Raw genomic sequence first — 24372 nt, 5'->3', positions numbered from 1 at the left:
TCTAGGAAAGTTCAATCAATATTTGTGAACATGTGCTACTCTCCCCCAAAGCCAGAAACCAGAGAAGTAAGACTCAACTTGTGACGTCATCAGGTATAAAGTCTGGAGCTGCTCCACAGACAGTGGAAGGGAGACTGATTTTGTTCTGTAGGGTGTTGGCAGGGTTTGTTTTTTAGGCTGATTTAAAGGACGGTGGGGTGTTGCTGATGTGAGGGGAGGGCATTCCAGAGGGAGGGGGCAGCTGCTGCAAAGGCCCTGTTGCCCCAGGTCTGGAGCTTGGTCCTGATGGGAAGTAAGGGGTTGGTGTCAGCAGACCTGACGTGACGGGTAGGGGTGTGGAGGAGGAGGAGGTCAGGGAGCTAGAGGTGCTACATACATTAGTGTACCCACACTCACTACCACACCACATTCAACAGGACCAATTATCTTTATATACCTAATTTTGTGTTTTCAGTATATGGTGATCTTCTTTTTTTTGTGACCCTTTTCTTAAAATGTTTCTATTCATGTTCTCTTATGTTTGGTGATAGTTGGATGTTTGATTGTTTAAGAATTAAAGTAATTCATCTCTAAAGCAACATTAAAGAATGGCTCCTAATATGTCAGAATCAGAACCTTACAAACCACGTTCATTATACTAACTGATACTGAATCTGATTCTCTAGATTGAACAGGGGTGCCCAACCTTTTTTGAACCAAGATCTACTTTTTTATTTACCACCTAGCCCGAGAGCTACCAGCCAAAATTGTATATTGTAAGCCGTCATTTGAGGCTTTATAAAAGCAGCATAATGAACACAAATCTGTCAGTGCCGAGTCCGACCTCATCTTAAATAACAAACAGCATTGCTTGTTGTAGTTAACAAGGAGAGGCAGAGTTGACTTAGCAAAAACTTTTTTTTTCTTTTTTTTTAATAATCGAATTTTATTAATCAAGATCTACTTGAAATCAGCCCGCGATCTACCTGTCGATCGCGATCGACTGGTTGGGCACCACTGCTCTAGAAGCTCTGAGCTCAAACTACTGATGGACAAAGTGCATAAAGATGGCTGCCTCCATTCCCTGTGGTTAGGGGTGCCATTCCCTGTGGTTAGGGGTGCCATTCCCTGTGGTTAGGGGTGCCATTCGCTGTGTAGTAGAGTAGAAGTAGAAAGCTTTATTGTCGTTGCACTGTAACACAGTACAACGAAAAGTGTTTATGCAGCACCTAACAAATTATACACACACTACCACACAACACATTCCATGTACCCATACACACACTAACATACATACATTAGTGTACCCATACACACACACACTAACATACATACATTAGTGTACCCATACACACTCACTACCACACATACATTAGTGTACACATACACTGCTACACATGCACTTATTCACAAGAACATAATTTTTATTTTTTTTTAAACAGCATTGCAAATATTTTTTTATTATTATCATTCATACATGGAATTGTTACAGTCCAACAGTGTCTTCAGTACATATAGATCCACTAAATTCCATGACCGAAAGGAACAGGAAGAAGAAAACTCGTATTGTACCTGCCCCTACACACATACAGTACACTGATAGACTGTTCATAGCGCAATGTTTACCAAACCAAACAAAATGTACATACTTATTTTGCAGAAATGAAAACATCAACACAATTACATTAACATAAATTAATAACTTTTGTGTATCTGTCAGTTAAATTGCATATTTACTGAGGTTCATTCATTTATACACACACATTTATCTATATACTGTATGTATTACTATATTAATCATGTATTACTCTATATTATACTTCTATATACTATATAATTGTATCATACAGTAGAGAAAAAGATATTGCACCTTAGTAGTCAATGACATTATTGCACATGTCCCAAACATCTGTCGTATTGCACATGTATATATTATAGTGAGGTAATGTCGTATTGCACAGACATGTATATATTATAGTGAGGTAATGTCGTATTGCACAGACATGTATATAATTATTATAGTGAGGTAATGTCGTATTGCACAGACATTAGGGGTGTAAAGGTACACGTATCCGTACCGAACAAGTTTCAGTGTGTACCATACCGTACCGAACGGCTGTGTAGTGTACCGAACTAATACAACGGTATGTTAACCACTAACGACCGCCCACCGGGGGCTGTTTTTTTCACAATCTAATATAATTATTATTATTATTATAAAAAAGAAAAATATGTACAAGTCGATTATTAATTTCAATATAAAATATTCGTTGACAGCCCTACACGTACAATTAGCTACTGCACACTACATCACCCCTGAGTGGAACATGGAAAGCCAAACTTTCCCTCACTGTACCGAAAACCGTACCGAACCTTGACTTCAAAACCGAGGTACGTACCGTGCCGTGGTTTTTGTGTACCGTTACACCCAGCCACGTTGGAACTTTAAATCGGTATGGGGTGCTGGGGGGTCGCCAGATGATAAAAAAATAAATAAAAAATTTAATTTTTTTTTTGCGGTCAGGCCACTGAACTTAGAAGCAGGCCAGGCCAGTGTTTCTAGTTGCGCCAGCGCAATAGTTAGATAACCTAGGTGGGGAACAACCAGGAGATCACTAGCTAACCTGTAATAATCCCCCCCAGAAAAATTTACTTTGCATTTGATATATTGCAAATATATGCCATCACACACACTGGCATTTAAAGGGTTAGAATTATAAAATGAATATGTGGTGTTATGATCAGGGCTGAAGTTGAATAAAATATTGTATTTATCAAAAAACAGAAAATCCATAAAAATCTGTGTTGTTGCTAATCATACATATGCTAGCCTGTTTTTTAACAATAATTTGTGATGCCATCACAAACACTGGAATTTAAAGGGTACAAATAAAAAAAATTCCTGCACCAGAATGCAGGAAATGAAGTCTTTGTAACAAAAAAAATCCTGGTGGGGGACCCCCAGACCCCTTGCTTAAAAAGTGGCCTGACTGGGGCTATATTTCCTGGCCTGAATGATTTCCCCAGTCCGGCCCTGGTTAAAAGCCTCCAATGCTTATTAGTGTGTGTGCGTTTGAACGTTTGCATGTTTCAACCATACATTTCCGTTTAAATTTAAAAAAAATGTTTACCTCCTATAGGTCACGGCTCTCTGACACTGTTTTTTTTGGGTCGTGGCCTGAAAAGTTTGGGAACCCCTGGTCTAGCCTGTACCCCCCAGACATGTTGCTGGCCCCGTCAAAACAGTATCCTATCAGCCTCTCCATGGGCAGGTCGAGGCGTAAAAGTATTTTATACACAAAAACAGCGTCTCGGCTGTTGTGTCTGGGCCGGGCATTGTAAAAACCCCAAAAGAAGTTCTGAGCTTCCAAGTTGTCATCGGCGAACTGTATATTACACGAGAATTGTTCTTTTCCAGTGAGTGACATCAGTGGTTCCGTCAGCGCTCAAGCCAAAGAATGGGCTTTTGGATGCTTTGCCTCTAATTTGTCGCTGAATATCATGGGCAAACAGCTGTAAGATTTCGTTTTGGATGTTGTTGGACATCCAGTTCTCTCTCTTTTGGAGCCAATTCTTCAACTCGGGATCAGACTCGGTGCGCACTCTTTCCATCATGAGCTGCCATAACACCCCATCCCTATTTGCATCACCCCTCAGTGGAAGCCCCTGGCGCCCGAGGGGGGGTATAGGGGAACAGACTCAGTTAACTCTTCAATACCTGATGCTGAGGCTGAACCTGTCGTCTCCGTTTCTCTCTGACGTTTATCAGATTTAGTGGGACTGTCACTGGGACCGGCGGGACGTTTCGAAAATAAATCTGATATTTTTCTTTTCTGCGAGTGAGACATTCTGTGCTAGCAAAGTCTGACTACTAGCTAAAATCGACTGACTGCGCAAGCACTGTATCACAGTAGCTCAGTGGTTCGTGGCGCGTGGGAAGGGCGGGAGACGGGAGGTGAATACAATTAGTTGTTTCACCTGTCATTCAATCAGTCTGTGACAGTGTGTCATCACTCGAAAATCTACTCGGTTTTACACGTATGATTGTGTACATACAGTAGTGTAATGAATGAATGAAAACTTTATTTAACAGATTGGAGAATGGCTACAATACAGTACGGCTCAATACGCACAATATTAAAATGGTGAAGTGCTTTGAGCAGGATAAACTTATAATATACAGTGTTACAGTTATACAGTTACAGTATATACAAATATATAAATACTGTCATAAAAAAAAAAACATAAAAAAAAAAAAAATTATATATATATTTTTTTGCAATAATTGAGAGGGGGTGCTGCAGCCCTACTAATCACCACAAAGTACCAGAAAATACCCTAAAGTACCCCGAAGTACCCCAAAGTATACCCCAAAAAAAGCAGCTTTAACACTGTTAAATTACAAGATGCTGTAAACTGTTCTGATTTCACATGGCTTACTATACCTCGAAAAACAAGAGACAAAATTAAATTCAAAACAGGTTTTATTGACTCAAACCATAAATAAAAAGCAAAATGTACAGATATATTTCACAATAATAAAAAAAAATCTACAAGAAAATTATCTCAGTTCATGAAGCATATTTTAAAATAAATTAAATAATTACCCTCTGTTCAAAACGTTCTCTAAACCAACAGTGACTTTCAAATCCATTCATCTTCCATTTCTGTGCTGTGTTTCTAACGATTGTAGCCTAACTAGAGTACTGAGAAACCAGTAATTAGTTAAACTCTTCTGAACCATATACTCTTCAGTCACTACCACAATCTTTCCTGGGTCACATTACTATTTGAGGTTGATTCAATCACTTCTATTGATTAATTGAAAGAATACTTTAGGATTGCCCCAAAGTTGCAAACCAAGGCATGTGCTCTGGGCAGACTAAAGCAAGCGATCCAAATAAATTAAATCGTTTAATTTAATGATTGATCCAGGTCTGATCTCACTATATCCTTCTCGTTACCCTGTTTGTTAAACAAACCACATCAATTAATCATTGTCCGTAGTAATGAACCAATCAATAAACCAACAAAGCAATGATCACACTTGATAATTCATAAATAAATAATCATTGATTTCAAAACAGAAAACAAAAGAACCTTTGAAGTTTCCACCCAGACATTGTCCAGCAATATTTGGTGATCAATAAATCTATCAGTGCTAGTCACATTAATATTGACAATCGGATTAGTTTAATTAATTCACATTATCCATCAATAGGCCGTCAGATCCTCCCCTTGGAGCTCTCTGTGCTGAATCCTTGCTTCTCTCCTGGATGGAGGATGTTCTATAGTATTCATAATGGTTTGAAATAATTGGATAACACACACGTTGACGGCTAAATACAAACCAGCCATGTGCTTGAGAAATAACCTAATTTAGGGAATATGCATTATTCCTGCCTACAGTTTTTAAACCATGTAAAAATCCATATCTTCCCTATGATTTCATTTTCTCCCCACTATGTCTACTTGTCTTCAGCACACAACACCTTGTCAAAGATGGTAGCATGTGTGTGTTGCATCTATCCAACTCCGGGATTTGGTTTTAATTTGTATCTTTCATGTCATGTGTTTTTGCACCCTGCACCTCACCACAGACTCTGGGCAGTGCAGACACACACCACTGTGCCAGCAGATCCTCATAGATCTATTCCTGGTTCTAATGGATTCCAATGTGTTCTACTTGACACTTTTGGCCTCGCTGAAGTTACACAGGAGGCTCTTGGCTCCACTCTGCCAGGAGTACAGGGTCTCCATAGGGGTCTTCCCGTCCTGCAAGGACAGAAATATGTACCTTTAATAATCAATGAAATTACCATTTCGGTAGAAGGGCTAGAAGGGATAGGAATTTGGACAATATTGTTTGCTATATGAAATGAAAAATGAAGTGGAGAAAATTGTGTTAGTTATAAAAAAAAAACCTGTCCATCTACATTGCCAGAAAATACTGCCTATATATAATATATAATATATAATATAATATATAATCCTTTTAATTTCCCATACCTTTTATCATTATAAGAGCAAAATGGTTTGGTTTGGTTCAGAGGAGACCTGAAGGTGCTCAAAGCTGGTACCTAAACCCACTAGGTGGCGGAATAGGACAGTTTTTTTTTTTTTTTTTTTTTTACAAATCTGTAAGGGTGAGGCCTTATAATCACCAAGAACATGTCCTTTCCAGCAGGTGTAGTTCTACATCAAACTGCCACAAGCAGTGGAAACTGGAGATTAGCAAACAGGGGCTAATCCTAAACATGATTTCAGGCTTGAAGGAGGCTCAATCTTCCATCAGCCATATCAGCTACCATCTATCCGCCGCCATCAACTCTATCCAGGGCCAATTTGAGTGGCATTGTCCTTGTTGGCGCAAACAAGTCAGAGCAACCCCTGGTTTACAACAGATCATTAGACCACCTGTGTTGTTAAATTTGGACCAATAAATCCCTGTGCAGCTGATTATGACTCAAGGGGCCTTTCTGAGGCTGCTGTACTTACACAGTTCTTGGTCTTGAGACTCGCACCGTGCATCATTAGCAGCTTGATCATCTTGAATCTGTTGATCCTCACGGCGTCGTGCATGGGCGTGTCTCCCTCCTGGAAGGGAAGGAGAAACCGTCCGGTCAACGGGACAAGAGCTGCGCTTCTCACCCCTTTCAAAGCTGCAGCTTCAGTGAAACACCAGTCCATGGCCAACATAGTTTTACTAACGCTGATTTATTTTGCAACATAATCTCACGCATATCCCAAGGCTCTAAACAGTTTTGCACACATTCATTTAGTTTTACAGTTATTGAGCGTCCTTATCTCTCTGTTTTTTCATCCACATCATTTCATGGAGCTGTAATTAACACAACACAAGGATTTAAATGTCCCCCCGATGACATCACTGGTGTCCATATTCAAGCTCATTCACTCTCAATAACTGTCCATCCGTGTCTTACTCTGTCTTTAGCGTTGACGTCGGCCCCACAGTGGATGAGGTGCTCGGCACATTCGTAGTGTCCTGTCCTCACTGCAACATGGAGAGGAGTGCTGCGCAGCTGAGAGGGGACAGAGCTTAGTGTTAAACTGTTGGTGCTTACTATAGCCACGTATCTTTATATGAGTCTGCAGGCTATATATGTATATGTATATATATATAGGCAGACACACTGACCTGAATGAGAGGAGAGGAGAGGAGAGGAGAGGAGAGGAGAGGAGAGGAGAGGAGAGGAGAGGAGAGGAGAGGAGAGGAGAGGAGAGGAGAGGAGAGGAGAGGAAAGGAGAGGAGAAGAGAGGAGATGAGTAGAGAGGGAAAAAAGAGGAGCGGAAAGTAGAGGAGAGGGGAGGAGAGTGGAGAAGAGGGGAGAGGAGAGGAGAGAAGAGGGGAGAGGAGAGAGGAGAGAGGAGAGAGGAGAGGAGAGAGGAGAGAGGAGAGAATATGAGAGGAGAGGAGAAGGAGAACAGCGGAAAGGAGAGGAAGAGGAGAGGAAGGGAGCGGAGAGGAGAGCAGAGGAAGGGAGAGGGAGAGGAGAGGAGAGGAGAGGAGAGGAGAGGAGAGGAGAGGAGAGGAGAGGAGAGGAGAGGAGAGGAGAGGAGAGGAGAGGAGAGGAGATTTCTGGCAAATTTATGGGGGAATAAAGTCTATGACAGTTTCAACTTGACAACATAAACTTTCTAAATGGACTGAAGTTTACTTCCTGTTGCAGTCTTTGCTAATATCAACAGCCGACAGGAAATAAACTTGGGTCCGAGCTAGCAACGCAATTCCATTGAAACCATCTACATACAATTCATATGTATTCTTCACCTTTTGAAATGTACATATGTGTATTATTTAAGTACAGTATGTATATGTGTGTATAATTTATGTACAGTACCTTGTCTCTGGAGGTAAACTTGGCCTCCTCATTGAGCAGCAGCTCCAAGGCCGGCAGGCTTCCTCCTCTACAGGCCCAGTGCACTGCTGTAGCATCCAGCTGTAACACACATAGTACTGTTAGACGTGTGTGTGTGTGTGTGTGTGTGTGTGTGTGTGCGCGTGCGTGCGTGCGTGCGCGCGCGCGTGTGTGTGTGTGTGTGAAGGCAAGGAATGGAGAGAATAACACAGTCAGGAGGGAAAGAGAAGGAAGTGTTAATAAAGAAAGAGAGACGAGAACAGACTGAATAAGTCCTCACCTTATCTTTGGTGTCTATAGCTGCTCCAGCCTCCAACAGCCTCTTAACGATCTTCACGTTTCCTCTGAAGGAAGCCTTGTGTAGCGCTGTCCTCAGGAACTGAAGAGGAAACATACAAGGAGCTATTATTAGTGAAATGTTAACTTATTCATTATTAGGGAATTGTCAACTTGTGAATTATGAGTGAATTGTCAACTTGTGAATTATTAGTGAATTGTAAATGTATTAATTATTAGTGAATTTTCAACTTACAAAGTATAAGTGAATTAGTGAACATTGTACACTGATCCTGCTATACCGTACACTATATGACAGACATGTACTTTGTACACTATATGACATGTTCTTTGTACACTATATGACATGTACTTTGTACACTATATGACATGAACTTTGTACACTATGATCCTGCTATACCGTACACTATATGACAGACATGTAATTTGTACACTATATGACATGTTCTTTGTACACTATATGACATGCACTTTGTACACTATGATCCTGCTATACTCACATGGTCTCCGACGTTGGGGTCTCCTCCGTCTGCCAGGTACTTGTCCACCACGGGGAGTTTATTCTCCATGGCTGCGTTCAGAAACAGCTCCTGATCCACCGTCTCAGGCTGGTGAGAAGGAGACAAGGACACAGAGTGAGTCTGAAGCAGAACTACTGAGACGTTGAGTTGAATTTAGACTTTTATTCACCGCTGATGCATCTATTTGACTAAGAGTCACCAGAGGGTGAGAGAAGACAGAGAGAAAGTCAGATGAGATGAGATGAGAGAGAGAGAGAGAGAGAGAGAGAAAGAAAGAAAGAAAGAGAAAGAAAGATAAGAGAAAGAAAGAAAGAAAGAAAGAAAGAAAGAAAGAAAGAAAGAAAGAAAGAAAGAAAGAAAGAAAGAAAGAAAGAAAGAAAGAAAGAAAGAACGAGAAAAGACAACAGCAGCTTACAATGATCTCAGCCTCTGGCTCTTTCTTGTGGGCGGCGGCCTTCCTCTCCCTCCTCCTCTTCCTCAGTTTCATGATGTTGAAGAGGTCGTCCACCGTCTCCAGCTTCAGCCGGCCGCTGTTGTCCGTCTGAGAGAACGAACAGCAACATAATGGGTTACATTTCAGCCATATTGTTCTACGCCATGTTGTGATATTGTAAATGTTAGGTAAATGTATCTAATGGAGAACCAAACGTACAATTAAACAACAAGAAAAGAGCTTAGCAAAAAAATACAGTAATTATATTCAAGAGTTAGTTTCAAGCGCTTTTGGGTGTATAACAATCATCAATTGACATACACTGAGTTTATTGTTTTAATCGCTTCAAAGTCTTGTAATTTGTGTTAAGTTAATTTGTGTGTGTGTTTTAAATATTCTGTTCACAGATCTCACATGTAGAGTAATTATTCTCACACTCAGACAGTACATGAAATAATGTCCATGTTCATGTATTGTTGTCTTACGTTGAGAGCCGCCACGCTGACCTCTTCGCTGCCACTGTCGCTCTCCTCCGACAGGGCTCCGCCCACCTGCTCTCTGTGTGTCCTGTGACCATCCTGCTCTTGATTGACAGCTGCCTCGTACACGCCCCCTGAGAAGTTGTCTGTCTGCTTTCCCTCCCACCTCTTTCCTGTCACCTGTTGGGAGGGGGAGGGGAATTTACTTAAAGGTTTGACCGTTAAAATCTTCCAAATGAGGCATTAAAGGAACACTCCAACATTTTTGAAGAAACACTCATCTGCCATCTTCCCCAGCGTCAGTCAAGAAAATGTATATTAGTTTCATCTCTGTGTGTCCAGTAAGCCCAGAGAGAGGCCCAGATGCATGCTAGCCTAGCTTAGCACAAGGACTGGAAGCAGTAGGGAGCAGCTAGCCTATAATACAACTCCAAACCTGACACACAGAGATGAAATTCAATTATATCAATCTTCTCATCTGATTCTGAGGGATGATGGTAAACAAGAGCATTTCCCCAAAATGTTCTTGTGTTCCTTTAAGGCATCGGGAACCTTTAACATCCCCAACATTTGTGCCCTTGAGCAGTGCAGGGCTGCCTTGAAATAATAAATGACAGGACTAAACACTTGTCTGGGTGTTGAGTAGGTGAACTACTGCTTGTTTCGCTGATTCATTCTTTTCTCTCCATGCTGCATGATTCATTTCCTGGAAAATGCCCGAGCAGTGAGCACATCTCTAGTGTCAAAACTAAAATTCCGTATGCATTGATCTCAAACACTTGCCCTACAATGATCATTCTGCACAAGTGTATTCATTTGCTGGCAGACAGTCAAGTGGAGAGCGCAGTTATAAAGATTCACAATTAAATCAACTCATTGAATGGTAAACAAAACCCTATCTTATTACTATTAGTCAACTAAGAATTTGTTTTGTTTAGTCGACTCTCGGTAGGACACATTGGCTTACACTTGTGCCTGCCATTGTGCCATTGAGCAAAGCAGAAACAAGGTAACCTAACAATATAGGACACAACTAGGAGCTTCCTTCAGTTGCTGTTAGATTTCGAACTTCATCAAAAACCGCAGAGCTAAATTGAGGGCAGTGATCTGTCCACTGTTGTTAAATCACATCAATCTAAATGTTTGTAGTTGTTGATAAAGAGACACTTCATATAGCAACTCAAGGACACTTTTTCTATTGTACCAGTGGTTGTTAGAATGTGCCACAAGCCACCAACGCCGGAGACGCTGGATTCGCCTGTTCGAATCCAGCTCCCGGTGTTGTCACCAGCTTGGCTGGCCGTTCACACTAATACAATTGGCAGTATTAGAGGGTGGGAAAGCTGAAGGGGTGGGTCCGGGTCGTTGTAAACAGCGACTCCTACAGTTCGGTCGGGGCGCCTGCTCAGCGCGGATAGGATCTAAGGGGGGTAGTGTGATCCTTCCACACGTTACACCCTCTCAGTGAGAGTCCGCGCTGCCAGGTGAAAAGAAGCGGTTGATTGGCTGGACGTGTGTCGGAGGAAGCACGTGATAGCCTCCACTCTCCCAGACCGACTGTGGGGGGTAAGTGCGCAGCGACCAGGAAGGGGATTGGGAATTGGCATAACGACTACCATTGGGATGGGAGAAATCGGAGGAAAAAGGAGGGAGAAAAAGATCAAAAAAAAAAAAATTGCCACAAGCTGCTTTCTCTGTCCATTGAAAAGCACTTGGTTCCAGTCGAACAACAACAGAACCAATTCGATGTACGATTCAAACTCTGATATATATCGGTCTGATATAAACCAAACCAGAGAGTTAAAATAGGTTGATAGACAACTGGTGGCCCACAGGCTATACATCCAACATCCACCCGCCAACCGGCCTCAAGAATGATTTCTGTAAAAAGGGAGGAATTTTCTGATTGCACTGCATTATATTGAAATGACATTTAGAATTTAGATTTTAAGTTTCAAAAGGTTAGAGCAGATACTGTTATTTCTGACGTGTCGGTCATCTCATCGTGACCCTGATGTTATTTCTGACGTGTCGGTCATCTCATCGTGACCCTGATGGAAACAAGACAAACGTCTTTCTCAGGTCTGCATCCCCTTAACAATTGTATGTATTGAGCCGTACTGTATTGTACCCATTCTGCAATCTGTTAAATAAAGTTTTCATTCATTCATTCATTCATTCATTCATTCATTCATTCATTCATTCACAACTATATGTTCAGAGTTAACAGAGCTCTACCTCCTGGTTCTCATGATGCTGCTGTCCCTGATCACCATCAAAATATTCATCATCATCACCATCACCACCATCATCATCATCATCACCATCATCACCACCACCACCATCTTCATCACCATAGACAACATGGCCATACACTTCCCCCCCAAGATTAATATTGCTGATGTCACATCAGATTGTGCATCACATCGTCTCAATCTAAACGGAATTCATGTTGGATTCAGTCTCCACACAACCGCTAGAGAGAGGCCCCCTATAGAATCACTTACCAGTTCTTCAACACTGAGGAGTCCCATGATCTCTCTGGTGTAAGTTAGTGGTAGTAGCTCTGTTTAAATCCAGTGGCTGAACCTCCTCTGTGATGGTCAGTGTCGGTCTGTCTGTCAGACTTGTCTGTTCTGGCAGCAGCCCGGTGCCACTGTCTCTTATAGAGACACCAGGAACCACTAGAAGAAAATAGTAAGTCGACTCATACAAAAAAACAAAAAAAAAGAGTCAGCTCAGATCATATTGCTGCCTGCTACTCATGTGGCACGCTCGTCGCTACCGGAACCTCACTCCACCCCTTTTGGTGCCATGAACCTACTTCAGTATGCCACACCCACCAGCGAGCCAAGGCGTCTCGTCACATTGGCATGCAGCCATAGTATGCACTGATGTCATTGTGAGGACCAGGGTCTTGATCGCAGCTGTGGTGGGTGGTGGGTGGTGGGTGGCTGGTGGTGGGTGGCTGGTGGCAGACAGCATGCTTGAGATAGCTGGTATACCCAACCTTTACTACGGTCAAACTCATAGGACGAGGTTGGGTGAAAACACCAGAGTAGGGGGGTCAGACATATTTCTGCATTTACCGAAAATATCTTTTTTCATTTAATATTCCATCTCAGTGAGGTGGTCTCTACAATATGATAAAAATCGAAAACGTTAGTTTTTAGTGGCAAAATAACAAAATAATAATAACCTCCTGTAATCACTTGACCAAGCTATAAGTAAGGGATAATGTATAGCTACGAGGTCATTGTTGCAAAATAATTGACCGACACGGAGTTTAAAATACCGAGGCGCAGCGCCGAGGTGTTTTAAACGTCAGTGAAGGTCAATTATTTTGCGACAATGATCGAGTATAGCTATACATTATCCCGCTTATTACATGGCTAACTTACTAACAATATACCTAATTCATTTTACATCGACAAGACGAGATCAAATGCAGACGCAGTTCTGTTCTGGCTCCGCTGTCATCGTCACACACAGTCAGTGCAGCCAGCAGGTGTGTCTGATTGGCTGCACTGATGCAGTGTGTCAGTGGCCTTGATTGCGCACAGCTGCGCACAGCGGTCATTATTGTTCCACAGAGGTCCATTATCGAGTAATATCGGACCTCTGACAAGCGCTATTGACCAATCACAAGCAAGCATTTCGGCAAATGTGAAAACGCCATGTAATAATCTATTATAATCGACCATGGAAAATATGATTTTAAATAGTAGAGACCGCTTGCGCCGGGTTGGCCACATTGAATTCCTGATAGGTGATATAGTGCACCCATCGCCTTTTGATTAAAAACTCAAAAGTCCCAAACGGAAAGATAAATCCGATTCAAGGTGGTTGTAGTCGAGACTTGGGGCAACGTTTAAATGGAAGAACCTTGTTGTCGGCTCCTATTTAAGAGGAGTAGCCATTTGAATGAAAAACGCTGACACCATTTTGACAGGCATTTTCGCCCACAAATCATCAACCAACAAACGCCATTGTGTGGCACAGGGGTTGACTACAGTTTGAGTGGTTGTTTGTTCTACCAATTGAAAGTATCGTCTGGGACTTTGGCTTTTTGTCAGTGAAATGGTCCTGAAAATGGAAGGAGCCGAAACTGTGTCATGAACAGCATTGTGGGGGCAGAGCTCCCATTCGATTACATTACTGCAGAACATTTGACCTCCCTACCATAGGCCAGAAAACGAATGCTGGACAATTGGACGCAACGTAATGTAAAGATGTGAAATTCCTTTGTTGGCTTTGTAATGAAGCTACAGTACCTTACTTGCGCAGATGCCGTGAAGTTGCAACATTCAGTCGATTGTTTGTGAAGTGCAATGCTTATAATCCAAGCACTGTTTGCATGTGGCCTTGTTTCAAACGGAGCTACGACACATGATAGCATTTGCAGGTGACTGGCCATGCAAAAAGCAAGTGACCTGGCACTATGGAAACCCATAGGAACCCTCTTTTTGTCCTGGCAGGTCACCTGGAAATGCAATCACATGTCAGATTGTGTAGCTCAGGTTCAGAAAAAGATTATAAACATTGCACTTTCCAAACGATCAACTGAATATTGAAACTTTGCGCCATCGGCGCAACCAAGGTAGTGTAATAACAAAGCCAACAAGGTAATTTCACGTTCAGATTGGCGAGCATTTGTTTTCTGGCCTATGGTATGCGCTTGAGCACAGTAAAGGTTGGATATACCAGATAGGTTGGAGAGAAAAATAGACGCGCTTCCAAACATGCTCTGTGCGCTGCATCAAGGTGAAACGTTGAGTTGTCTGTCCGACGACAGCCTTATGTGGTGCTTGCAGGCCTTATCGGTAGCGTTAGTTACTGTACGACTATCAAAACCATGTGATGCTTGATGGTCCCTGTCGGCGCCTCCAGATTGGGGATTGCCGATACTACAGACATCCGTGGAATTAAATAATTATAATGATAATAAATACGACAATATTTGTATCATTAACAATTACGTTTTGCATTTATAGTCCTGACTCAATGAGGCATTGTGAGCATTACACACACACACACACTGCAAACTAAATAAATAAGAACTCAACCGATCGCTGCGGATATAGTTACTGTATAGTGGAATATATTCTTCTCTATGATATTATTTATTGTTGGTTTGATTTATTCCTATTGCTAGAACTAAATAAATGCGCGGAGAAACGGCTTAGTGAGGCAGCCTCAGCGCATGAGCACACACACACACACACACACTGACACACACACACACACACACACACACACACACACACACACACACACACACACACACACACACATCACACACACGTACTGTATACGTGGGAAGTGAATCGTTCCAGCAAAGTAGGCTTCTATTATTCGAATGACTTGTTTTATTATGTATTATAGTAGTAAGTCCTACTGTAGAACATGACATATTAGCATGACATCTCATTTAGTAATGTCAATACTGAACAACTGCGCAATTGGCTCTTGACAAGTGCGCAGTTGTTCAGTATTGACATGACTAAATGAGATGTCTGGGTTTCATCACCTGTGTATGTTACTATTGCACTTTACTGTTACATTTTCACTTTGGTTGGATGGTGTATTGTACTGTATAATAACAATACATTTGAATCTAATCTAATTTTGAGATCAGTCGCAAAACGCTTCTATGCTACCTGTTGAATGGGTCAGCATGGTGCAGATGCAATGTCGACCCTCTCGCTGTTTTGCACACGGCCCTCGCCGTTTTGCACACGCCTCCTTCGCCTTATAATGAGCTGGCGGGGCGTGGCGGTATGCAAATTCAGGTGTACAAGAACGCGCTTTGCAGTTTAAGAATGAGTGACGTTTTTCATTCATGGGAACCCAGCTGCGAAAATGTTGGCCACTTCCGGAGACCGTTTCACACGTTCAGGAATCCGGAGGAGGATTTTTGTAAATTTGTTAGTATGACACAAAGATATTTACAAAGGTAATTACGAACATGTTTGAGAATGAGGACCAATGACCAGAATGTGCAATGTTTTAACAGCCAAAAACACAAAGGAGCTAAATGCATAAATACATAGATGAATTAATGAATTCATTAAATAATGGATGAATGAATGGGTGAATAAATACATAAATAAGTATGCTTTTTTTGTTTGTTAAAAAATAGACCATTAGTTAATCCTCACTGTCATCATCCATGCTCTCTCTGACCTGCACATTCCTCATGAGTTGACTATTTTAAAAGGTGACCCTGCATTACACACATTAATAGGTAGGAACTATTTTGAATGGTGACCTTGTAAATTAGCAGTGGGGGCATGCGCCAGTTCCTTATACACAATGCCTATGTGCATGAGATAATAGATAAATACTCAAATCCTGATGGGTAAACTTGAAGGTGTTTGAATGTGATGTTATTTTGCTTTGCACTTGGGTTTTGTTTAATGAAGTCGATGTACATAGTATTGAAATAGCTTTTGCATTAGTCTAGTCCAGTCAAAATTACATTTTACACTACATTGGGTAATTTGTGAATATAATTATATATATATGAGAAGCTCGTTCAGCCACAGACTCATTCCCCCCCGACACTCAACTAACCGCCTCGGACAGTCCTTCATACCAGTGGCCATCAGGCTCCACAACAGTGGGCAGCGACTAGCAGCCTCCAGGCCCCACAACAGGGGGCAGCGACTGCTACCAGACATTGACCTGGGACTTATAGGAACCCAAGGAGGACAACCTACACTACCTTAGGCATACTGCACCTTAGGTGGATACTGTGATGATGTCGGGGAGTTCGCGACCCTCTCTGCGCCGCCCCCTATCTCCCTGTCTCCGGCTGTCCCTGAGCAATGACCGGAGTGTTGAATGTCCCGTGACTAAGACGGGGAGGACGTGACCCTCTTTGCGCCGCCCCTGTGCCTCAAATAGATCCGCTATCAGCTCTATCTTTAATCTTTCAAAATGTTCAGTTGCTATTGCATGCACTCATCTGTGTTTCACTACACACATGAGTGCATGCGTACCAACTGTCCGTCTGCAACACTACTATCACCGACATCTAAGAAGGGAGATCCCCCCTTGAATGGCCCTTCTAAGGTTTCTCTCCTCCACACTGCCTGTGGAGCTTTTTTCCCTATTGTTAGGTTTTAGTGAGTTTTTCCTTACCTTCGCGTGGGGTATGTCTGGGAGTGCTTGCATTCTTTCATTTATTTGCATTCATCTAAAAATGTTTGGACCTTATGGTGTTCTTGTTCTGTTCTTGACTTATTGTTATGTTTTCTTCTTGACTTGTTTAAAGAAGACCTGTACGGCCCATGGGGACATTAACGTGTGTTGTCGGGCCCTATAAATAAATTTGATTTGATTTGATTTGATATGTGATACTGTGAATAATGTATATTGTGTATTTCAGTGGATACTGTGATACTGTGAATAATGTATACTCAGTACTGTCTATCTGTATGTCATGTATGTCATATATGTTATGATGAATTGAAAATGGGGGACCCTGATGTAAACAAGACTGGTCTGCATCCCCTTAACAATTGTATGTATTGAGCTGTACTGTACTCTGTACCCATTCTGCAATCTGTTAATAAAGTTTTCAATCAATCAATCAATCAGTCTTCTTCGCAAACAGAGGCTACGAAAAAAATCACGCGGATCAGAACGACATGTCTGTTTCCAGGCTTAGAGCTCCATCTTGTGGCTTTTCAGTGAATTACAGCCACAGTACCAGATCGGTTCTAGTGCTGTTGAGCTAAACACAGAGATGAGAGGAAGATCACCACCTTCTATTTATCATCATGAGAAATGTTTATTGTTTTATTTCATTTAACCAGGCAGGTAAATTAAGAACAAATTTGTGACAAAAGACAAAGGGAGCTTGAACCAGACCACTATTGAACACAAATGATTAGCCTACATACATCACATTCACATTTACATTAAAGTCATTTAGCTGACATTTAGCTTTTATCCAAAGCGGCTTACAAGTTCTGTACGACAAGACAGCAAGAAGGGTACAACTCTATCATCTGAGTAACAATGTTTATCAAAGTGTTGCATGTTACAGTGTAGGTTAGTTTATTAGGACAAGTGCATGACAGTAAGGTTAGTCAGGGTTAGATATTTTTTTCTTTTTTACATCACAATACAAACATCACAGTACATACATCACAATACATATATCACAATACATACATCACAATACATGTTTACAGGTGTCTTTAAGTCACAATGATATCTTGAATAGAGAGCATTTTTATGTCATGCATGCAGACTAAACCATTACATTATGAATTGAAAATGGGGGACCCTGATGTAAACAAGCCGAAAGTCTTTCTCTGGTCTGCAATTGTGTGTATTGAGCCGTACTGTACTGTACCCATTCTGCAATCTGTTAATGAAAATGTCCAATCAATCAATCACATTACATGCTTATTCCATGTACTGTATTTGTGGTTGATTGTACATAATCTTCATTCCAAATAATTGACTAAACTTAACTGTTGCATATTTAACTCTGTTGAAAAAACATATATAACTACTAAATGGGGCGACAGTGGCTCAGGAGGTAGAACGGTCATTTGGTAGTCGGAAGGTTCCTGGTTCGATTCCCGCTCCTCCCGGGCAGCATGTCGAAGTGTCCTTGAGCAAGACACTTAACCCCTAATTGCTACCCATTTGCCGGTTGGCACCTTGCATGGTTGCCTCTGTCATGTGTGAGTGAATGGGAGAATGTGAGGAGCAAAATTGTAAAGCATTTCAGATAAAAGCGCTATATAAAAAGCACCATTTAACTGTTTAAACTGCATTTAACTTCTAACTGTTTAAACAGCATATATATATATATTCATTCATATATATATAATATAACTCTTGTTTAAACTGCACAGGGGGATAGAGATTAAAGGGTTTTAGTTATGATTTTCACAACAACAGCAGGTCTAACATTTTGGGTAATTTTACATCAACATACCTTCTGTTAAAATATGCAACAAGGTTGAAAAATACGCTTTTCATTGAACTGAACCTTTAAGTTCTTTTAGGGGCGGGTTCTGTGAATACTCCAATCATTGGGCAAACAACTGTGGGGGGGGCGGGGCTTAGTGACGTCACTTTGCAGAAATGAAAGTGAATCGTTCGGCAGGAAGTTCCAGGAACACGCAGCAGAAATCTTTACAAAGAGAGTTTCACCAAACTGTCCAGGGGCCTGTTTACACCGTCGTGTGAACAATAGAGCCATTTAAAGGTGAGTAGGATTTGATTTTAATAAGAAGGAAATACAAAAATGTCATAAGAATAGAATCGGTTTTTACACGAATTTACAGTAACACACGTTACACACCCAAACCAAACCTCTGTCCATTATATTCAGGCATGAGTGTATTCTTGTTCATTTTGACCTCATAAGTTTACGTTTAACTTTATTTGCACTGTGTCCAACTTATTGTAACTATTTGGTGAGACAAGGCCTCTGTGGGGCTGGAGCAGGAGGGAGACATGATTACAGGGAGTGGTGCCTGACGTCATTATGGAGCAGGAGGGAATGAATGAATGAATGAATGAAAACTTTATTTAACAGATTGCAGAATGGGTACAATACAGTACGGCTCAATACATACAATTGTTAAGGGGATGCAGACCTGAGAAAGACGTTTGTCTTGTTTCCATCAGGGTCCCCCATTTTCAATTCATATAGACATTTATGACATACACTCTTGTATGCCATGATTACAGGGAGTGGTGCCTGACGTCATTATGGCCAATCAGAACAACATGCGCCTGGTATATAGGAATAACTTCCACCGAGGACAAAGACATCCAATATTAAGCCACGTCATCCATTTATGAATGAATAGATCATGTGTTTTCCTGTATGTGTTCCATATAGACCCTACACCTATTGAAATCCCTAATTTTTGTTCATCCGGTTTATCCCTAAACAATCAATCCATGCCAAAGCTAGATATGTAAACGCTTAAAGACTCTCACAGCCATGCTGGTTTGGCAAAATGACATCCAGCCGTTTTTGTTTGAAACAACTTTTAGTCAGAAAGCGTCATGGTTTCTCCATAGAGCCCCATTATACTTTTAGTCAGGGGAGTGTGTCATGGTTTCTCCATAGAGCCCCATTATACTTTTAGTCAGGGGAGTGTCATGGTTTCTCCATAGAGCCCCATTATACTTTTAGTCAGGTGAGTGTCATGGTTTCTCCATAGAGCCCCATTATACTTTTAGTCAGGGGAGTGTCATGGTTTCTCCATAGAGCCCCATTATACTTTTAGTCAGGTGAGTGTCATGGTTTCTCCATAGAGCCCCATTATACTTTTAGTCAGGGGAGTGTCATGGTTTCTCCATAGAGCCCCATTATACTTTTAGTCAGGGGAGTGTCATGGTTTCTCCATAGAGCCCCATTATACTTTTAGTCAGGGGAGTGTCATGGTTTCTCCATAGAGCCCCATTATACTTTTAGTCAGGTGAGTGTCATGGTTTCTCCATAGAGCCCCATTATACTTTTAGTCAGAAAGCGTCATGGTTTCTCCATAGAGCCCCATTATAAGTCAGGGGAGTGTCATGGTTTTTCTGGTCTGCATCCTCTTAGCAGTTATTTTGTATTGTACCCATTCTGCAATCTGTTAATAAAGTTTTCAAACAATCAATCAATATATAGGCCTACTACTCTCAATCTCTCAAAAATGTCCACTAGAACGAGAGGTATTTATTGTAGTCACTGTCCTCACAAGTGCCTCTCTCTTCTAGTGTATTGTGCTCATATATGATGATTTCCATGATGTTTTCACGATGCTGATCCTAGCCCCTTTCGTGACTTTCGGTTTGCAAGCCTGTGGCTTTTGTGACCGGAGTCACTTGCCCACCCGCCCCGATCACCCAGTAGCGAAACGACCAAGCGTCGTCAAGGGGCTCGCGGTGTTTCAAGAATACATCAGATCTGAATTTCAAAGATACCCAGCGTACAATATGGGTCTAACACAGCTTCACGATGGGGTCTGGAAGCTCGGAGTTGCTAATAAACAGTTTAAAACATTGTTACTCGACGAGTGGTATTTACAGACCGAACGTCCATCTCCGCCGTTGGTGTCACAGCGCATGCGCACCATGCCGCGTTCACGTTACTGGGAAGAAGCGGAAGAACCAGAGGACATCTCGTTGCTACAACTAGGAAGCCTTCACGCTTTGACTCTATATATATCTATGGATGAAACGCCCACATCCATACTTCTGCAATTCGTGACGCGAAGTGGGAGATATGGGGTCTATAAAAGAATCCCATATGTCCTAGTAGGAATTACCACTAGGAGGCTGACGTGAATGGTTTTTCCCAGTCGGAAACTGGTTCTTCCGCTTCTTCCCAGTAACGTGAACGCGGCATGGTGCGCATGCGCTGTGACACCAACGGCGGAGATGGACGTTCGGTCTGTAAATACCACTCGTCGAGTAACAATGTTTTAAACTGTTTATTAGCAACTCCGAGCTTCCAGACCCCATCGTGAAGCTGTGTTAGACCCATATTGTACGCTGGGTATCTTTGAAATTCAGATCTGATGTATTCTTGACACACCGCGAGCCCCTTGACGACGCTTGGTCGTTTCGCTACTGGGTGATCGGGGCGGGTGGGCAAGTGACTCCGGTCACAAAAGCCACAGGCTTGCAAACCGAAAGTCACGAAAGGGGCTATGCTGATCCATGCACGGATTCAATAACCACAAGTGTAAAAGTGAAATAGCTTGTTGTGATTATACGATTAAAAGGCTGCATTCAGTTGAAGGATTTACTTTAATGTTTAATCCAGTAAGAATAGTACTAGGCTATATAACATACATATGTGCAAGTAGATTACATTAACAAAATGTATTGCCCTTTTGACATGTAGCCTACATATTCATAATCATGAACGTTTATTTGGAAGTATTTTTTATTCTGTACTTAGTTTGAAAGTGGTCAGACAGTTCCCTTTGTGTGTAATACAGACAGTCTTCACACATTCACACAAATAACACTTACAGAAAAGCTGTTCCCTTCGAACCACCATGTTACCTTGGGCCCAAACAGCCAGCGCATGCCTTGCGCTTCACTAAAATAGAGCCCTATGTGTTTGGACACAGTGAATGGTTGCTGGCAGCTATAGTGTATTTATCATTTGTTTTTCTTTGTTCACAGTTATGGCCAGTTCCAGTCTCAGTTCCAGTCTGTCAGAGGATCAGTTCCAGTGTTCCATCTGTCTAGATGTGTTCACTGACCCGGTCACCATCCCCTGTGGACACAACTTCTGTAAGACCTGTATCACACGCTACTGGGATAGCAGTGACCGCTGCCTGTGTCCCATGTGTAAGAATGCCTTCGAGAGGCGACCGGATCTCAAAGTCAACACTTTAATCTCTGAAATGGCCGCTCAGGTTAATAAACTGGCTTCAGTTGAAGATGAAACCAAGCCTCCGGAGCGAAGTCATCTTGTTGAGTCTGGAGATGTTCCTTGTGATGTTTGTACTGAGAAAGGGGTCAAGGCTCTGAAGTCCTGCCTGGTGTGTCTGGCCTCTTTCTGTGAGAGCCACCTGCAGCCTCACCAGATCCTGGCTTCCTTCAAGAGCCACAACCTGATTGATCCTGTGGAGAACCTGGAGGACAGGGCCTGTAAGAAGCACAAAAGGCCTCTGGAACGGTTCTGTAAGAACGACAAGATGTCCGTGTGTTTTCTGTGCATTTTATCCGACCACAAGACCCACACGACTGTACCCATTGAGGACGAGTGTGAAGAGAGGAAGGTAGAACTGGGAAACACAGAGTCACAAGTACAACACATGATCCGGGAGCGACAGCAGAGGGTTCAGAAGATCAGGAACTCTGTCGACCTTGGTGAGAGAAACACATCTGAAATCATTAAGGCAGCTGAAAAGACCCAGAAGGCTTTAGAGAAACAGGCTGACGAAATCATCAAAGAGCTCGAGGAGGAGATCAACATGTTACTGAGCAGGAGCTCAGAGCTGAAGACACTCTCGCACACAGAGGACCAACTCCACCTCCTCGAGAGCTCTGCAGCCCTCTGCACCCTCCCCACAACAACCCAGACCTTGCCTGGAAGGAAGGTCCAGTTTGACCGAGGCCCCATGGAGGCCGTGAGGAGAGCTGTGGAAAATATGCAGAAGACGCTCTCTGAGACACTAGAGGCGATGGGAGTGAACACAGTGAGACAGTATGCTGTGGACGTGTCTCTGGACCCAGACACTGCTCATCCTCAACTCCTTCTCTCTGAGGACCGCAGACAAGTGAGATGGGGAGACGCCCAACAGGCTCTCTCCTGTAATCCCAAAAGATTTGAGCACAAGCTGTGTGTCCTGGGGAAGGAAGGGTTCGTCTCTGGGAGATTTTACTATGAGGTCGAGGTGACGGGAAACGCCTGGTGGTGGATAGGCGTCGCCACAGAGTCCATTAAAAGGAAGAGCACCGTCCCGTTTAATCCTGACAGAGGGGTCTGGTCTGTGAGCTTGTACAGAGGTGTGTATGAAGCTCGTGCTGACCCTCCTGTCACCCTCTCCCTGACAGAGACGCTTCAGACACTAGGGGTGTTTGTGGATTATGAGGCCAGAGATGTCTCCTTTTACAACGCAGACACTGGAGCCAACATCTACAGCTTCAGTCGTTGCCCATTCTATGAGAAACTGTATCCGCTCTTCTGCAACGCAGACGGGAAGCCGCTGACCCTCCGCCGAGTCAGTCAGACCGACTGAAGCAGTGATTTGACAACAAGGCAGATGGTTGGCGGCGGAGTGAGGGGAGTATGGTGTAAGTTGGACTGTATGACCTGGACAATGAAAGACAGGGGGTGGTAACATTATTATTATTATCATGATTATTAATAATGTATGAATATGTGTATTATTATTAATAACATCAACAATAGCATTAATAATAATGATATTTATATGATTATTAATAATACATTCAATTTGTGCTTTTCACAGTGCTCAAAGACGCTTTACAGAATGGGATACTACAACTGGGTCAAAAGCTAAATTTGTGAAAATGTCGATTTGAGGTTGATTTAAACAACAGTAGGGTGTTGGCAGGTGGGTTTTGAGGCTGATTTAAAGAACAGTAGGGTGTTGGCAGGTGGGTTTTGAGGTTGATTTAAAGAACAGTAGGGTGTTGGCAGGTGGGTTTTGAGGTTGATTTAAAGAACAGTATGGTGTTGGCAGGTGGGTTTTGAGGTTGATTTAAAGAACAGTAGGGTGTTGGCAGGTGGGTTTTGAGGTTGATTTAAAGAACAGTATGGTGTTGGCAGGTGGGTTTTGAGGCTGAGGTAGTGGAGGAGGTCAGAGAGGTGGAGGAGGTGGAGGAGGTCAGAGAGGTGGAGGAGGTCAGAGAGGTGGAGGAGGTCAGAGAGGTAGAGGAGGTAGAGGAGGAGGTCAGAGAGGTGGAGGTCAGAGAGGTAGAGGTGGAGCAGGAGGTCAGAGAGGTAGAGGAGGTAGAGGAGGAGGTCAGAGAGGTAGAGGTGATGGAGGAGGTCAGAGAGGTGGAGGTGATGGAGGAGGTCAGAGAGGTGGAGGTGATGGAGGAGGTCAGAGAGGTAGAGGTGATGGAGGAGGAGGTCAGAGAGGTAGAGGTGGAGGAGGAGGTCAGAGAGGTAGAGGTGATGGAGGTGGAGGTCAGAGAGGTAGAGGTGATGGAGGAGGAGGTCAGAGAGGTAGAGGTGATGGAGGAGGAGGTCAGAGAGGTAGAGGTGGCAGGTTGTTGAGGGCTTTGAAGGTGAAGTATTTACATACATCACATTGTTTGGGAAC

The 24372-nt window shown here is 42.6% G+C and overlaps 2 protein-coding genes across 3 annotated transcripts; one reads left to right on the top strand and one right to left on the bottom strand.

Moving 5' to 3' along the window:
* Positions 1–5661: 5661 nt before the first annotated feature.
* Positions 5662–12123, bottom strand: LOC311234526 (ankyrin repeat domain-containing protein 1-like; the record flags this gene model as incomplete). Its single annotated transcript, XM_084321768.1, has 9 exons — positions 5662–5754; positions 6478–6576; positions 6924–7022; positions 7842–7940; positions 8140–8238; positions 8657–8764; positions 9093–9218; positions 9596–9769; positions 12097–12123. 9 exons carry the CDS (start codon positions 12121–12123, stop codon positions 5662–5664), a joined length of 924 nt encoding a protein of 307 aa, XP_084177894.1.
* A 6593-nt stretch (positions 12124–18716) lies between these two features.
* Positions 18717–23848, top strand: LOC311234036 (E3 ubiquitin-protein ligase TRIM39-like). 2 transcript variants are annotated; one of them, XR_014620057.1, is made up of 3 exons: positions 18717–18824; positions 21755–23627; positions 23671–23848. XR_014620057.1 is itself a non-coding variant. In XM_084321125.1 (2 exons), the coding sequence occupies exon 2, from the start codon at positions 21757–21759 to the stop codon at positions 23317–23319; it is 1563 nt and encodes a 520-aa protein (XP_084177251.1). In that variant the 5' UTR covers positions 18717–18824; positions 21755–21756; the 3' UTR covers positions 23320–23848. The 2 variants fall into 2 exon arrangements, 1 of the variants encoding a protein (XP_084177251.1); XM_084321125.1 differs by having other exon boundaries at positions 21755–23848.
* Positions 23849–24372: the final 524 nt, after the last annotated feature.

The sequence above is a fragment of the Notolepis coatsorum genome (genome assembly GCF_963971535.1).
Source record: "Notolepis coatsorum genome assembly, chromosome: 9".
Classification (NCBI taxonomy): domain Eukaryota; kingdom Metazoa; phylum Chordata; class Actinopteri; order Aulopiformes; family Paralepididae; genus Notolepis; species Notolepis coatsorum.
Note: the sequence above shows the minus strand (reverse complement) of the source record. Positions and strands in the feature narration are given on the sequence as shown.